We start from the raw sequence: 17,173 nt of genomic DNA, 5'->3' as shown, positions 1-17,173 counted from the left end.
AATGCACAGCTGAGGTTTTAATAACACGAGTGACCGGTGCAGTTACGCAACACAGAAAGCCCTTTGTGCAGAATAGTTTGTGATTATGCAACTCAATCTGTTTTTACAAGCTCAGCCTCATAAACACAAGTTATTTTTTCTTTTAGCTCTCAGTTTTTGTTTTGTTTTTGCTTCCAAAATTTGTTTCTTTTTGGAAATCGGGAAAATACCAAAGTCTGCAGAATGAAGAAAAAATAAAGATTAGAAATACCAGTGCGACAACATGCCACAGGTCAAATCTCCCGTTTTTATTGTGAGACATACCATCCAGGGAGCCGGGCATACATGGTCAGCCAATACAGCATACTTTATAACAATCATTTCCACTTTAAACAGAGTGCAAAGACGAAGCGAAGGAAAAACAAAAAGGAACTCTGGAAAATTCCTCGAGATGAAACTGTTTGGTGAAAACAAAGCACAGAACGCAGATTCTGCTTTTTTTCTTTCTTTTTAACTAAAACTTTAACATCAATAAATAAGCACTCTTCATTTTCATCAACACAGCCTTTTGTTTTAGCATTCTGACTGGATTTGCATTAAATGTGCGGGAAAGGCCATTAGGACTCAAACGTTGCTGTAGCTTACATCCCACAGCTTTGTAACCATCAGCAGCATGAATAATCAAAACGGCTTGGACGCCCAGGACATCACTGGAAAGTCCCATTTAGTCTGTATAATTAACAACCTTGGTAGCTTTCAGAATGTTACAGTGAGCTTTGACAGATAAAACAATGAGATGAGCTCTTGCATTTCAAGAAGTAGAAAGCAAAACTTTGATTTAGCGAAACTCAAGTAACAGGAGTCATTTATATATATTTTGATTTAGCAAAACTCAAGTAACAGGAGTCATTTATATATGTATATATAAATGACACTATTTTTTAGGAGCTCTGGGATTTGGGAGTAGATTAAATATATTAAAAGGAATAATTCTGCTTTTGTAAAATGAGGTTCTGAGCACCTAAAATCAGTAACATCTCCATTTCTGGTAGTGGGAAGAGATCACATAGCAGTGAGTTTGTTTAAAAAAAAAGTTAATAAAATATAAGATTAGTAGAAGGATAATAGTTAGGCAGACGTGTCTCCCATTTTTGCATACTGTAGCAACTTAAAGCAAATTAAACTCAAAATGGTTGTTCACACTACCATAGAGGAGAAATTTCAAAAGTGTGCCATGCAAATAACGCAAGACTCCAGAGGGACAGTCGGAGGAAAATATCCACAATTTGCAAGTCATATTTGGTCTGTGATGGGTCTTGTTGAATAATAAATCTTAAATTTATTATGGGTATAAATGGGTATTAGGACAGATATGTGTTTTTGACTCAGAGCCAGCCCAATGTCTGAGGACCTTAGCAGAATTTAAGTTGGGGGCTCAACTCAATTAATCCTCTTATATTTGCTTTCTTGGTGAATTTTGCAATTTGCATCTAACACAACTGAGGCAGATTGATATTGTTTAGCAATATTCATGTCTGAATATTTCAAGCTGAGAAAACATCACAAATTTAACAGCATTTTTTAACAAGTGGCAATTTATATCTGCTAAAAACATCATTGCATCTTACAGATATAAACATTTGAAGGGTTAAGTTGATAATATAAACTAAAGGCAAACCATTAGCCTGACAGGACTTATTCTCCTTTCCACAAACTTTCAATAAAATCATTTCTTTCCCCAACAATTACCGACACTAACTTTAAAGTACCTCACTTGAAAAGAACATAAGCAATCTCTTTAACACCTCAAGCATCTCCTAAAATTAAGGTAGATAAGTTTGGCTTGTAGATCTGATTCATTTCAGTCTGCAGTCAGATTGCTTCAAAGGAGCAGACACATGCCTGTGCCCAGCAGCTCATGTTTACACTGTATCCTGACACACCCGCTTTTTGAATTTGCATGTCACGGCGAGTAACTTTTTTCTTTTTAAACAGCCCACAAACAAAGCACAAAAATAATATGCCAATCCACAATAAGGGGTCTGTCTATTACAGCAACAAAATAATCTGTGACTGTTTCTCCAACGGCAGTGACACAAGCAAAACATATGAAAATGCATTAAGTGCTTTAAATTCGATCTGCAACCGCAGTCCATTCACAAATCTTCTCTTCGACCGACATGAACAGATATTAGTAATACGAAACATGTATAAACCTTCATATATCTCAGGTTATAAGTTTGGTACAAGTATGAAAAACGGCGATAGTTCCCTCCTTAAGCTCAATATGACAAAGATTTTTTTTGTTTGTTTTTGGTGGAGAATCCCCCATCAGAGTGATGCATTCGCTCAAATAGTCGAGGGCACTTTCTTGGCTACAACATCACATTGGAGTTACAGTATAAAATGTCATAGGAAACATACTTGATTTGACTTATAAATTATAAATTTCAATATGTACAAAATTCTTGTGTTTTTCTTAATTTTTTCTACATATGCACATATTCACAAGATCAGCCAATCAGAAGCTGGGAGTCCCATTTTTTTTTTTTTTTTTTTTTTAGAAAGAAACGTATTCCTTAAAGGTGACTGTGAGGCTGTTTGTCGTGATGTCAGTGATGATGATGTTCCCCATAAAAGGGGATATTTTGTTCGCAGGTTCCTCTGGAGATTTTTCACAGGATTTCTGCGTGTTCTCCTTTGGAGGAGGTGTGTCTTCAACGACAGGCTCCGCCTCCACCGGTGGCTGGACTTCTGCCTCCACCTGCCTCCTGTTTTTGGGACAGCTGAGGTCCATCGGCTCCTCCTGGCTTCCATTCGCGTCGTACATTGTACACATACTGCTGCGACGTGCCACGCTGCAGTGGAGGTCCATGGGTTTGTCCTGAGGCGGCGTCACCGCAGCCGTCGGTACGCTCAAGCTCCTGGACGCCAGGAGGATTTTACCAAGGTTCCTGTCCTCCACCGGATCCGACAGCTTCCTTTTCCGGTCGCAGGGGAACGAGGGGATCCGGATTTGGTCAACGGCAGTAGGCGTCGGGATGGCCGTGTCGGCGGTCCAAGATGTTGGGGGGGAGCTGGCTGTCAGCTGCAGGGGCAAGTCGTCCGGTAAATCCGCCTGGCCACGGGCCACTTCGGTGTTGTATTCCTCAGCTGTGCTCGGAGATGGTTTGGAAAAATGCCTGTCTTTGGGGGAACACTTCAAGGGATGCTCCGCAACAGACACGGAGCTGCCCTTACAGATCTCTTTGGGAATCCCGTTCTCCGGGTGTTCAGTCATTTTGGCCCCTGGCGGCGGATTGTTCTCTTGTGTTTTGGAGCTTTGCGTTTTCTCGTCTCTTGATGATTCCCTGTGTTTATCCTTTGCTCCATGAACCTTGTTGCCGTCCATGTATTTGCTCATGACAATAACAATGCGTCCGTTGTTGTTTTTGTTCTTGATTATCTTCATTTTGCTGCTCACGGCACTAGGCAGAGTAGCCTCCTTAGGGTTGGGCTTTAGTGCATTCTCACTTTGCGCATCTTTAACCGGTTTCCTCACCTCCACCGCCAACTCTTTGACTTTGCTCAAGCACCCAGTGTCTTTGTTCCGGATCCATTTCTGCTGCAGGGCCAAAGGTAGGTTCCACCCAGGATTCGCAAGCTTACTGGCTGGCTCCTGAACTTTGACCACCTCCTTCAGCCTCGAAACCTGTGCATCATACATGTGTGGGTCGGGCTCGTAATGGTGGTGCTTCTTGCTGTTAAGCTGGTAGATGAACTTCTTTTTGCTGTTGTTCAGAGAGTCAGCAGGGATCTCCTGACTGTTGGGTTGGTACTGATGGTGCTTTTTGCTGTTCAGCTGGTAATGCTGCGGCTGAGGACGCTGGACGGGATCCAACTTAAAGGTTCCCTCTGTGTCCTGGACCGTTTCCTCAAATCCCGCTGGGATGTTTGACCTCCGGGCAAATGATGGCACCTTAGTGGAAGACAGGAGAGGTTTGTTAATCATTCTACCCACATTCTGACACCCTTATTTGATAAAACCTCTGGAAAAATGTGAACTACAGGCACCAAAATTTAAAGAAAATAATAACAATAGCCTCCTCAACTTCTCTTGTCTGTAATATGGGAGAAAATAACCCTGCCAAAGGATGATGAGGGGAGCTGAAAGGGTGATTTTTTGTATCTTTATATATATATATATTTTTTTTTTAATATATTATATTTATTATAATAAAAATATATTTATATATATTTTTATTTTTCCATTTTTTGCTCTAATCTGTTGAATAATCTCACAATTAAAAAGTGGGTCCTGCAAATAGTGAGGGGATCTAAACGGTCACTTGGAGTCTATGCAATCTGTCACATCTGTTTTATACACTTTATATGTTTAGGTTTTACCTTTTAAATCATTCATTTGATGTAATTTGTTGGACAATCCCAGAAAGGCAAAATGAAGAAAGGCCTGCAAAGTATAGTTTTATCCAATTTTTTTGTTATTTGTATTTTCATATATTATCTTTAAATTCCTCCATTTGATCTAATCTGTTGATCCCAAAAAGCAATAGAAGGCATGCCCTGCAGAGAACCTGAACCTTTTGATCTGCTGCCATTAGGCAAATGGACCAACATCAAAAGCAGAACCACCTGCTACACAGATTTCTGCCTTAACATATTAAAATAGTGAATTGTTGAAATGATTATGCGCTTTGCATCGATTGACTTAATTTACGGTTTATTTATGATGCATGCTAATGCCTTTTACAAACTAATCTCTTAAATGATCCCAGATAATCTTCTTTTGTTGTGCACTAGATGCTTTACAATTAAATAACCGGACACCCTGCAAAAGAAGGTGATGCAACATTTTCATGGTTTGAATCCAATAAAGTCTGTTTTACAGGTGGAGCTGCTTGATTATCCCCCATGAAATAAGGTGGAAGAGTAAAACGACCAATCAGGACTCATTTTAAAGCCTACGCCCCTTTCGCCCTCTACCCCTGACTGACCCCGCAGCCGTCAGAGGGGCACTGCAGCGGAACGATCAAGACGCTCCGAACTGCGACCTCCAGGTCACACAAGTGCCACCAGACATGTCACGCTCTGCCCCCGATTGCCGGCCACGTGGCACGCCTCTTCGGGAGCAATGCTGCACAGCAATTGGGACAGACTCGAAGTATATAATCACACTTGGCTCTAAAAGCGCTGCTGTAAATGCTTCAGCGAAGAGAGTCAAAGGATTATGATTTGTTTGTCCCAAAACATGATATAAAAGAAAGACCAGTTGGTGCAAAAAGGAAGATTTATAGTCGCTTTGAAAGGTAAAAACCAGGTTTTGCATGGTTGCTTTGCATGAAAATTAATAAGCCCACAGATAAAATGAGTACACTCGAGCAGCATGTTTTGAACCTCAGGCAAGGTTCATAGTTTCAGTTTGAGTGTCAAGATAAATCCACTGTGGAGGGCTCCCTCCCACACTCTCTTTTGCACTTAAAGAAAAGCACACTGACAGCAGGTGTGGCGCACCTGACTGTGCTCCCATTCTCTCGAACCGCTTACAAAGTGAAACTCGCTGATGTGTTTTTAGTAGTCAGGCTATTTCCACAGTGTGGTGATGAATCATCAAGAAAATACCTGAAGCAGAAGATGTTTTGGTTTCGGCCCCCGCTTTCGGTATCCCATCATCTGCTCCTGCCTCTCTCTGAGAAAAGAAAAGATCATTATATGAGCATTACCAGACACCTTCAAAATCTAATTATTCCTCATTGGAAACGACAGGTTTTCGCTCGTTTTCCTCCACCTATTATTCAAGGTCAAAAGTGGAGCCGTGATTCAGAGCAGTAATGAATGTCCAAATGCTGTGAAGCATTTTGATCCCTATTTGCATAGCTCTCCATGGTAATTAGCCCATTCCATATTCTCATTATCCTCAAGAAATTCAATTAGGGGACGTCTTTGAAGCGTCAACCCTTCCTCCTCTGACAGTCAGACATTGAAATCTTCCACATTTTATGCTGCAACCACAAATTTAATGTATTTTATTCCCTTTTTTTAGATGGAACAAATCAAAACAGCCTGAACGCGCCATTCCCACTGCAAAACATGAGGGTGGCAGCAATATGGTGTGTGTACATCTGTTCTTTAGCAAGGACAAAGAAAATTGAGTTAATGAGAAGACAGATAGGGCAAAAACCACGGTGATACTTGGAGAAAAGCTGTTAGAGGCTACAAAAAATAAAAGCGCATCTCTGTTAAAATGGTCCAATCAAAGTCCAGCCTGAAATCCAACTGAAATTCTAAATCTGAAAGAGTTGAGATATATTTACCACAGGAACGCACAAGAAAAGATATAGATATCCAAAGACGGAAGAAACATACTCCACATATTTCTTATATGAAAAATCCAAATAAAACATGAAGGTTTGCAGTTTCAGCGTGACAAAATATGAAATCATTTAAGGAATACGAATAGTTTTGGATTGTACTGTAAACTTGGTAGTGAAGGAGCACAGAAAGTCTATGGAAAACCTTTCTAAACCATTTCTAATGAGAAGGGACTGGGACGCGTGTTATTATAACAGAACTGGTCAGATCAAGGACAGCCCCATGTGTGAGAAATCGCCCCCTGATATAAGCCTTGACTCAGCATCGTCTCATAAACAAGCAGAGGTGGGCGAAGGCCAGCTGTAAATATGCTTCCCCCAGGCGCGCTCCAACACCCACCCTCATTGTCGGCCTCGTGCTGCAGATGTTCAAACGATCAGAGCTGCCAGAAGATTGTCACAATAAACAGTCCCCACCGCTGTAATGCGTGCAATTTGGAAAACGCCGTCTAACAGGGTGACCCCTATTCACACAAGGTTTAGCAATTACAGACTCGGGTCCCCTTCCCCCCATCCGATGAGAGCAGAGAGGAATCCGCTACACACACACACATGCAGAAACAGAGAGTGCAGAGGCAGCTCTCCATAGCCATCCCAGCACACAGCTATACACTCAGGCAGGGGAGGCAGGCGGACTGCGGGGGAATATGAGAGCCGTACACTAGAAGCGTTGAGAAGCGCTATGTGTCAATTAGCCTTTTCAGAAAGGCGAATTCCTTTCCCCAGCCATCACGTCTTCACTCGGCCCCCTGAGCAGGCTGCTGGCCTACAGAGGGAGCATATGTCAGAGGCCTCATGGGTCTGCGTGAGATACAGTTGTGCAGGATTAAGTGACACTGGCATTTGAATTAATTGACGTTCTGGCCTCTGAAAGTAACAGTCGAGAGATTCTGTTTGTTTTTTAAGGCCTGTGTTGAGGCTGTGACCTCCGTCTGCAAATATCTGGAGAAAAGATATGCTATCTTCTGAAAGGTAGTTGTGAAGGGGGTGGGAGGCAGGGGCGGTTCAAGGTAATCCCACTTCCAGGTCAGTGCCAGAAAGTTTTGAAATGGGTGTCCAGATGGGAGAGGATTTTTTTTTTTTATGTCTGGCGTCTTGCTGGCTTTGACATAGTACAGTAGGTCTGGTTGCTGTGCAGCATCAGCAATTTTTTTATGATGGCATATTTAGGGAAGGCAATTATTTATACCCATATGACTTTGCAGAAAGATAGACAGACATATAATACATTTAGGGAAGACAGGGAAGTGAGTGACAGACAATCACAACTGCTACTGTATGATGGAAGAAAGAAAAAGGAGAAATTTGTGACAAAGGTCAATGACAGGTCAGGCTGGAGCATTATTACTGAAAGAAGAAAAAGCAGAACCGAAAACAAAATGTATAAAAAGACTAGCTAGATGGACACCACATTTAATTAAGTTAAGGCTTGATTTTAGTTTTGTCTGTAGTTTTGTGTCCCAACAAAGCAGCATGGGCTTGGTTGCTTTAAGGTGTTAGTTGCTAATTTGCAACACAATGATCTTTATCAGGTTTTTGTCATATTTAGAGAAGCCAGCAGCTGGGAATGAATGACAGACAGACATACAAAACACAAATAAGTAACATAGAAATAAATAATTAACAATAAACACATTTAAATAAATAAATGTGTGTCCCAACCCTTTGCTTGACCGCTCCCCTGAATCTCTTTTAAAGATGAGACTGTTTAGTCAGCCCCTGCTCTCCTCTCATGCGTTGGCGCCACCGCCATCTCCTCCTCCTCCTGTTAAAACCACAATAAACAACCAGGCTCCAGTCCTTCAATTAGGCCCTCCAGTGCAGATCACCTCCTAAGTTACCACCTGGGATGCAAAAACAAAGGCATCTAATTGTAGTTTGATCCACATGGGAATCCTCCCTAGCAGGATTTTTCAGTGGGCAAGCAAACTCTCTTACTTCATTTTCTCTATAAAAACGTCCCATCAGGACCCACTGGCATTGGTTGGGCATTAATTAACTTCTGATTTAGGTCCTCTGATATCAAATATCCATGCTTATTCCCTCAGATCCAGTCCTTCCTTCAAATCGCTTGATTTATGAATTCACACCATCACATCCAGAGTATTTAGACCCCTCTGCCACCCCACCTTCCTCTCCTGGGCAAGAGAGCAGGGAGTGAGGGGGAGGCGGAGGGAGTGGGGAGAGGTTGAGATATTACATCGCCCCTCCTCCCATGCCCTTATATGGTCATGGTTGAAGTTGAGGCTGCGCGGCCTGGTCCGGAGTCCACCACTGTGCACAGAGTCGCTCACCTGTGTTGAAACGCGACGAGGAGGCGCGGGTCCAGGATGTTTTCCTCCGGCTCCCATGTGTTGTACCTGCAGAGAGGAGAGGAGCCAACAACTGTCAGGGAGCTGCTGGGCTGTCACGTGCAAACTTCCTTTTTCAAACTGTCACACATGTCTCCCGCGGACACATTCCTTGTATCTTCCACAGTGTTTGGACAGTTGAAGCAGGGACAGAGCGAAAACAGAAAAACTCCTTGGATACAAATGATCCGCTAAATCAACTGATAGGTTTAGGTTTTTTGTGTGTCTTATTTCCAGTGTGAATTATAAAAACAATGAAGATGTCCAACCGCAGAGGCAAAAGGGGGGGGACCAACCATAATTGAATGTGTGTGAGTGTGTATGTGTTATCCAAACGCTCCTTCAGCTCCAACATCGAGTCGGCCATTTTAGCACCACTATGTCTCGTAAATTCGCTGGCAGAGCAGAAATAATTAAAACGGGATTACATGGCTGTGCCTACCCCCCGCCCCCCATCCCTTTCCCTCGCATAAATTAGTGAAGGCATCCGCGGATCCACTGAAACACACACTCACATAAACACCCGCGGATTCGTGCGCGCAACGCCCTTCATAACTAGGTGCAACACTTGCATTCGTTAATGATGCTTTTATTTATTTATTTTTTGTTTGTTTGTTTAATGACTGCGCTGGTGCAATTTGTCGGGCGTGTTTCAGACTTACTTTGGAGACCAGCCGCGCCACTTGACCAGGTACTCGATCTTGCCCTGAGATGGTGGTGTGAGGAGGGAAAAAAAATTGGATTAGGCTCGCCTTCAAGCAGATGCAACATTTCGACGCCGTGCACGCGTCGCTTTCCCCCGCTGTTACCTTCCGAATGCGCTTCTTTTCGATGCCCTCCACCGCGAAGACGTGCTCGCCGGCGGCAGGCAGCTCCATTCTCGGCTCCGGTCCGATCCGATCGCAGTGAGGAGGCGAGGGGAGGAGAGGGGGTGTGCGCGGCGAAAACGTTGAAATGCCCTCCGTTCTGTGCGTGCCGCGCCGTGCGCGCCCGGTAGTTTTCCAGTTGGATCCAAAAAAATCGACTTCTCTTCACCTTCTCTCCTCCTCTCTCTGCACACTCCTCGGTCCTGGCAGTGAGCGTAGAGATATTCACAGCCGTGCCGCTGCAAGCAGCTCTTTTCGTGCAGTGACGTCAGGACGGGAGGAGGGGAGATGGGTGAAGACCTTGCAGAAAGGTTGTGTTTTTTTTTTTTGTTTTTTCTTCCTTCATCCAAAAGCTGGACTTCAACGGTCGACGTGATTTGAAATTCAAAATTCATCACCTGATCTGAAGAAAAGTGCACAAAAAATAAAAATAAATAAATAAATCCACAGTAACATATTCGTTTTGTCCAGAGCTGGATTATGTGTCCTTAAGCACATTTTTACGTGAAGTGCCTGCTCCAGTTGCCATTATTTATTAAAATAAACTGGAAGATAATTTCTCTGACTTACACTCATCTAGACATTAACATCACCCTCCTTGTTTAACATGGTAGATACAGCGTCATGCTGCGCAGACGCGTTTACTCAGCAGAAACAGGAGATCTGGTCAGTTTGATGAGAGGACGGATGAAGCTGTATGCAAAAGACTTCTAACAAAATGTACATAAAACCACATTTGAAAGCAAACTCGCTCCTTGTGGATATAATGTAACAACTTAGGCAACAGTGTGAGCTTTTCTGGACCTTGGGAAGATCTAGACAATCATATAAAACAACAAAGTGCCCATAAATCCACTTAAGTCCAGCTGTTTGGCAGTGAAACATAAAAGAAAGACAAAAATAATAATAATAATTATGCACAGCAGCGTGCTGCTGCAAAGCACATAAAAACACCATAAAACTTCAGAACATCTTAGAAAGGTTGCATATGCATGTCCAAACCTGGAATTCATAAAGTGGGCAAAATACGGTTGGACACAGAGATCCAGTTGTACTGAAGAAGGCGTAAAAGTCATTAAGACCATAAGAAAGTTTTTTTTTTCTCTCCAAAGTTTTGGTCCCTTCTATATTTTCCTAGCTTGTTGTGTTTTCGGAGCACACTGAGCACAAAGACAGACTATTTTACTGAATGTTTTTATTTGGTTAGATCGCGATGATACCATCATGGTAGTGGCAGCATCATCCTGTGGGGAACCTCTTTTTCACCAGAGTTGGTGATGGGCTATTCTGGAAGAAAGCGTGCAAGCTTTACATTCTTATCGCGTAGATCTATGTCTACCTACACCCCTGCTGCCTTACTACTTAAAATGATTGTTCTGGAACAAGGCATTAACAAAGATGGTGGTGAAAGTCTAAGTGTGACCAAAACTGTTGTTTTCACAGTAACTGATGCTGTCGCTCCCTCCCCGCAGTTGTAAATGTGGACTCAGTTTGATTTCACATGAGAGCTTTTTGCAAATGTAGGTCAGGCACAGTCTGATAGTCAAACCATGCGGGGCACCGTTAATTTGACACGCAGCAGAGTCGCAGTGCAGCCATCGGTTTACCTGAGGCAACTTTACTAATCCGTTGCCACGGCGCTCGGTTCGTTTGCCACCTGAAAGCCATCTTGTTATTGGTTGAAATATTGCTATTTAATCCACATCGGGACAATCTAAATCCATCAGCTTAGAGCGCAGCACCGGGGAGCTTGTTTTCTGTGTTATAAATGTCACCAAGTGGACTGATTTATAAGAGAGTTTAACATGAGCACAAAAAAGCGCCTCTGTGCGCAAATCCTCCCATTTACTGCGCGCAAACTGCGCTCCGCCTGTACAGCTGGTTCAGAATTAGTAAATTCGTTACTTTTTTCGTCGCAGAAAGGGCGTGAAAAACAATTAAGCGGACGGTTTTCCTTGCTCCAAAAATAATTCAGCACCACAAGGGTTAAACAACTGAAGCCGAGGAGCAGAGCGGCAGCGGCCAGCCTATTAAATACAGGCACGATATATCTCTGCCCTGCCATATATGGTAATGGAGAAAAAGCGCCGAAATGTGGCTTTTTGCGTTCGATAATTCCCGGATTTGAGTCATAAATTGGGTGCAGTGAGGGTTTAAGATCGTGACTGTTGCAAAAAAAAAGCTCGACGAAAGCCCCTAATTTACGCATTACGTCTGTTTTTATCCGCGGCCAGGCAGCGAATACGCCCTGCTTCCCTAGCAACAGCATGAAAAAAGGGGGGAAGAGGAGCGCAGTGGGGGACATGGAGAGCAAGAATTTAAGTTTGCAACAAACAAACAAGTGCCTTATGGTCGTGCGCAAAGGAAAATGTGTTATACAAGGTTATTTTATGCTTAAACGAAACGCGGGTTCAAACGTCAGTTTTTGTTGTTTTTTTTTTTTTTTGTCTGGAGCTGCGGTTCTTCATTGTCAGCTCTGTTTATCCAGCAGGTACCCAAAATACAAATTATGTATCATTCCGTGTTTGCACTAAAGGAGAAGGACGCCTGGAGTCTGCGTCAAGACAAAGATAATCGTTTGAAAGAAAAATCCTCTGACTCAGACTGTCGGATCAGATCACAGCGCAGTCACTCTGATATAACCCTCACAGATCTGTGACACTGCTTATTGCACTCATTGGGTCTCAGTAATCTCTCGGCTGTTTAAGGTGAAACAGTCTCACAGAATCGGAGAGTTTCCGAAACAGTCAGAGGAGATGAAAATAATCATATTTATTTCAAATCAATACCCCGCATTTCTTCCGCAAATCTGTAAAACCTGGGTGAATTTGTTATCTGCATCACTCAGAAATCCTTTTCACTTCATGAAGTTATCATATCCTGCTCGGCACTGAAAAAAAAATCTTCTCACTTTAACCGCATCTGTTTCTCTGCACGAGTGCACATTTGCGGCATTTTTTCTTATGCGCTCAGGTGAGCTCATCATGTCTTGCTGCACTTAATCCACCTGTAACGTCTGCGCTCAAGATGGTGAAACCGAGAAAACTCTGCCAAAAGATTAGATTACCGAGCATCAAAACAAGCTCTGCAGAACACATTCGATGAGATAAAAAAGAGAGATTCAAATCGGATGATTGAAAACTTTTTAAAAAATGTGCGTCAGTGTTTGAAACAGAGCGAGTGGGGTTTCTATTTCTTCTTGATATATTTTTTAATCTGTTCAGATCCGATGTAAAAAAAAAAGAAAGAAAGAAAGAAAACCTCGTAAGGGATCCAAAATAATTATTATCTACATCCAGAAATCTCGTGAAAATCCAAATTTGCGCACTTGATGATCCCCCACAAAAAAGAACCGCACATGGGCGCGTTTGCGCAAACATCTGCAGTTTATTTTGTCTCACATGCGGCTGTCAAGGTTAAATGAACTGTTATCTCAAACGTGAGGCTAAACTCAGGGTCAGGCAGTCCACCGTTTTTAATCTCTTGTTTGAAGAGACTCTGTGAGAAAACCTCGATGGTTGTATTTATCTAAACAAAGCTATCAATACAATTTCAGGGGGCCGTGTTATGTTAGAGCTTGTAATTTATTTTTGAGTTAAATAGTTTGTCTCATAGCGTGTGCGTGGAAAAAAGAAAAATAAGGGGGTTTAAAGTGTGTTTGCTGGAGATATTCCATATGTGTCCATGTAGGAGGACAAGGGTCAAGTTAAGTCATGATCTCTGGTTTAGTTTCTACAGGCAGAACAGAAAACTCAGCGTCATTAGTTTTTTATTTCCTGTTTCAAGACCAAATTCTTTCACCATTCTCCCTGTTTCTAATTCCGGACAATGCTTTGCATGTACAAAGTTTTCCCTACTTCTTTTTTATATGGGTGACATGGCTCACCACCCAGGGCGGCACAGCCTTTGGGGTACGTAAAAAAAAAAGAAAGAAAAATCATCCATCAACTGCTTCATGTTGGCTTGTTTTCATGTCCAATCAATGGGGAACCCTGTGAAAAAATACAACAGTCATAACCATGGCTGGCTGATGTTGCTAAAGTTAGTTCACAGTTAGTTCACAGCTTCTTAAATTAAAGGGGAATTTCACAGTTCTTTAAGGAATCTGGGGTTTAAGGAATCATTGTTAAGTCCTAATAAAACAATATCTTGTTCTTAACTGAACAAGCATTCTTTAACACACAGCTTAACACAAATGAATCCTTTATTACAACGAGAAAATCTTTTTCATGTTTTTTTTAGTGTAGGGATTAAAGGCTGTAACTAAACATTGACTAGAAAAGAATTGCAAAGACAGTGGCGAATTGATGGGACTTAGTGGAAGAATGAAGTCATTCTGGGCCCCTCAGGATTTGGTCTCAAGTCTTTAACAGCTTCTTAGTTTTCCTCCAGGATCACCCAGTATTCATCTCTAACAGGCTTTACTGACCCTAATGAAGAAAGCCTTCCCACAGCATTACTGCCACAAACATGAACATATAATGCACCTTAAACTAACTAGAAAGAATGGCGTAGTGCTTAAATTAGGAGGCCTCCTGCCCTGGGGCTTTGACCTGTACAAGACTCGCTGTAGTTACAAGTGAGTGGATGAGGAAATGATAGAATTAAAATGAAGGGAGACGAGACGGGGAAATCCCTCTCACTGCTCTTCTGAGTATCTGAATAATTAATCTAAAACAAGGAAGGAGTGAGTTTCTATGGTATAATTTACAAAAACACATGAGTGCTTCAAAAACGTTTAAAGGGCCCTTAAACATTTTTGATGGAGCTCAGCAGGTGCTCCTCAAACAGGCAGCAGGGACACGAGGACAGAAAAATGAGGTCCGCTGTGTTGCTGCAAACAGATGATAGAAAGTCTGAATTACTGAATCAGAGGGTCTTTAATTACTGTAAATATGCTCCAAGTCTATTCTGACTAATTATAACATAACAAGAAAAGATCCCTTTCAGGTGGCTGCATCCCTCCGCCGCCTGAGGTGTTAACACAGAAATCTTCCCCCTTTCCATTGTCTGCCCCTGACATATGTTTAATTATGATAATTGTAACAAATGAAAGCTATTAGGGACTCATTCATCTTGCCTCTGCTGATTTTAATGCGCTGCAGAGATTGGGAGGGGACGTGTGTGTGTGTGTGTGTGTGTGTGTGTGTGTGTGTGTGTGTGTGTGTGTGTGTTGGGATCGGTGATGGTCGGGAGGTGTAGTGGAAATTCCTCCTCCAGTGTCATTGTCACGGCCATTGTTGCACTGAGGCGACAGGTCTGCAGAGAAGAAGGGTACTCCTCTGCCAGGATCTTCACCCCCCCACCTCTTCTTCCTCTCTGAGCCGTCGTGTGGGGTTCACCCCCCACCCCACCTTCACTACCATACACTTCTCACATTGATCCCCCCCACCACCACCTCCTGCCTTGGCTCCTGGGCAGGAGGTTTGGGGTGCAGGGAGCCTGGGAGAGAGTGAAGAGTAGGAGGAGGAGCGGGGGAAGAACTGAGAGCACCAGGCATTCAGAGAGTTAGGGTGGAGGCGAGGGCCGAGGAGGAGGTGCACTGGAATTCTGGGAGCTGTGGGCGAACGCTCGACTTGTCCGTACCGTATGAAGCTGCAGGTTTCTGTCCCTGCTCTTTGCATTCAGCGCAGTCCACGACACTCTGCTGCTACATGCTTGGAAATATTTACTCGCTGCCATCAGTGATAGATAGGCTGCACTCTGCAGCGCTGTGCTGAAAAAAAAACACACACACACACACAATGGCGAGCTTGTTCTCGAGAACAATAGCAGAATAATCCACGGAATAATTGTTTGCTCTTGAAGCAAAAAAAAAAAAGACTTCCTCAGGATGGGCTGGTTATTTCCCATCTGTGTGGCAGGCACAGCTCATCTAAATGTGCCCGTGACCCAGCGTTCAGATTTAGCTCCCTTCACTCTAATGCCATGCTAATGATGAGTGACACAGGCCCTTATCCTGAGAGCTCCTCCGCTCCTCTCCTCCTTGCTCTCTTCTCTCATCTCCCGGGAACGGCTTATTTGCCCCGTTTTTAATTGCGTTTTAATTTACATGTAAGCCTGGAAGCAGCTGATTTTATACATGAAGCAACCTGCTTCTTCCTCTTTTCTTTTTTTTTTCTATCTCTCTCTCTCTCTCTTCTTGGGTGGTGGAGGAAATACAAACGGCAGCTTTTGCAAGAGGAAGAATGACTGGATGGAGCAATATGAACCTGTGGACCACAAATGGATGCAGGAAACTGTGGCTTGTTGAAATAATAAAGCAACCATAACAAAACAGGCACAGGTTCCTTTTTTATGAGGTCAACTAGACAGGTGCCAGTCATTAAGCGATGCTGGGACAGAAGATAATTTTTTTTTTTTGCAAATTTTGATATCCAGCTGAAACAGCCTACATAATAACAAAATGCAGTTTTCAAATGATGGGTTTATTAATTAAGGGAAATAAGATATTCAAGCTGACCTGGGTTTATGTGAAATATAATTGCTCCCTAAGCCTGACAGCTGGTTGTGTTGGCCTTGCCAGCAACGGCTGCCATCCAGTATTTGTGAAGATTGCTGATGAATCTTTTTTGTCACTGTGGAGTTTTGGCCCACTCTTCTTTGTTGAATTGTTTCCTTCAGCCACATTGAACAGTTTTCTATCACAAAGGTCCAATTTAGACCTTTGTTTAAAAATCTCAACTGGATTTAAATCTACAAAATTTGACTCTTTTTAGCCATGAAAGTAGAGATTTCTGACATACATTGGATCTTTGTCCTGCTCAATAATCCAAGTTGACCTAAAGCCACAAACTGATGGCTGGACTTTCTCCTTCAGGGTTTTCTCAGTTGAATTAAAGATCCTGAAGCAGTTCCATACCATGTTTGACTGTTAGTATGATGTTCCTGTTTTTGAAATGCTTTGTTAGTTTGACACTACCAGTATCTACGTCTATCTACACCCACTTTCCAACTAAATTTACTTGTAAATCCTCTAAAGTGCGAGAATTTGTTGCCAGACATTCTTTTTTTTTTTTTTTATTTCATTGGGGGTTTTTTTCTGGAGCACAGAAGATATATCCTGGGGCAGTAAAATGGGTACAGGTCAACAGCGGTTCAGGAACAATCAAGTGTCCGGGTCAGATAAGAACATCAGAGGAGTAATGGGATGATGTAGATGAAGAGCCATCTCTCCATCAAAATGTAATGAGAAGACGAGTGGACAAGGAGCTCACAGACAGGCAAGTAAAATGTGCTCCACTATCTATATGGAAATTTAGCTATGCAGGCGTTCACTCGCAGCTGCCTCTTCTTCCGTTTTTTTCATAATTCATTTTGGTTTGATTGGCTGCATGGAGAGCAATGAGGAAAAAGAGAATCAGGGAGATAAAGCGGGCTTCCTTTACTTTCACAACCGGGGTTTTAGATTTGTATTCAATTTAGAAAGAGATAATCAGCCCACCATGAAGCGTCTGCGCATTTTCTTTTTTCTGCAGGAAAGGTGGCAAACTGCCTTCCGCAGCAGTTTTAAATCTCAAAGTAAACAAAGACAGTTGCTTCATATTATCTTTCCTTTTCCAGCTTTGTTCTTCTCCTTTTTTTGTCCCGTTTTTATTCACGTCAGCAA

General features: G+C 42.6%; 1 protein-coding gene across 1 annotated transcript; it reads right to left on the bottom strand.

The window, feature by feature from the left end:
* Positions 1 to 266: 266 nt before the first annotated feature.
* On the bottom strand, positions 267 to 9,860 carry LOC102232224 (E3 SUMO-protein ligase CBX4-like). The gene is made up of 5 exons (XM_005808893.3): positions 9,508 to 9,860; positions 9,361 to 9,404; positions 8,642 to 8,707; positions 5,599 to 5,665; positions 267 to 3,937 (listed from the first exon to the last, which is right to left on the bottom strand). Exons 1-5 carry the CDS (start codon positions 9,574 to 9,576, stop codon positions 2,540 to 2,542), a joined length of 1,644 nt encoding a protein of 547 aa, XP_005808950.1. The 5' UTR covers positions 9,577 to 9,860; the 3' UTR covers positions 267 to 2,539.
* Positions 9,861 to 17,173: the final 7,313 nt, after the last annotated feature.

Source organism: Xiphophorus maculatus, chromosome 16 (assembly GCF_002775205.1).
Source record: "Xiphophorus maculatus strain JP 163 A chromosome 16, X_maculatus-5.0-male, whole genome shotgun sequence".
Classification (NCBI taxonomy): Eukaryota; Metazoa; Chordata; class Actinopteri; order Cyprinodontiformes; family Poeciliidae; genus Xiphophorus; species Xiphophorus maculatus.
The sequence above is the reverse complement of the archived record's forward strand: the minus strand, read 5'-3'. Positions and strand labels throughout refer to the sequence as shown.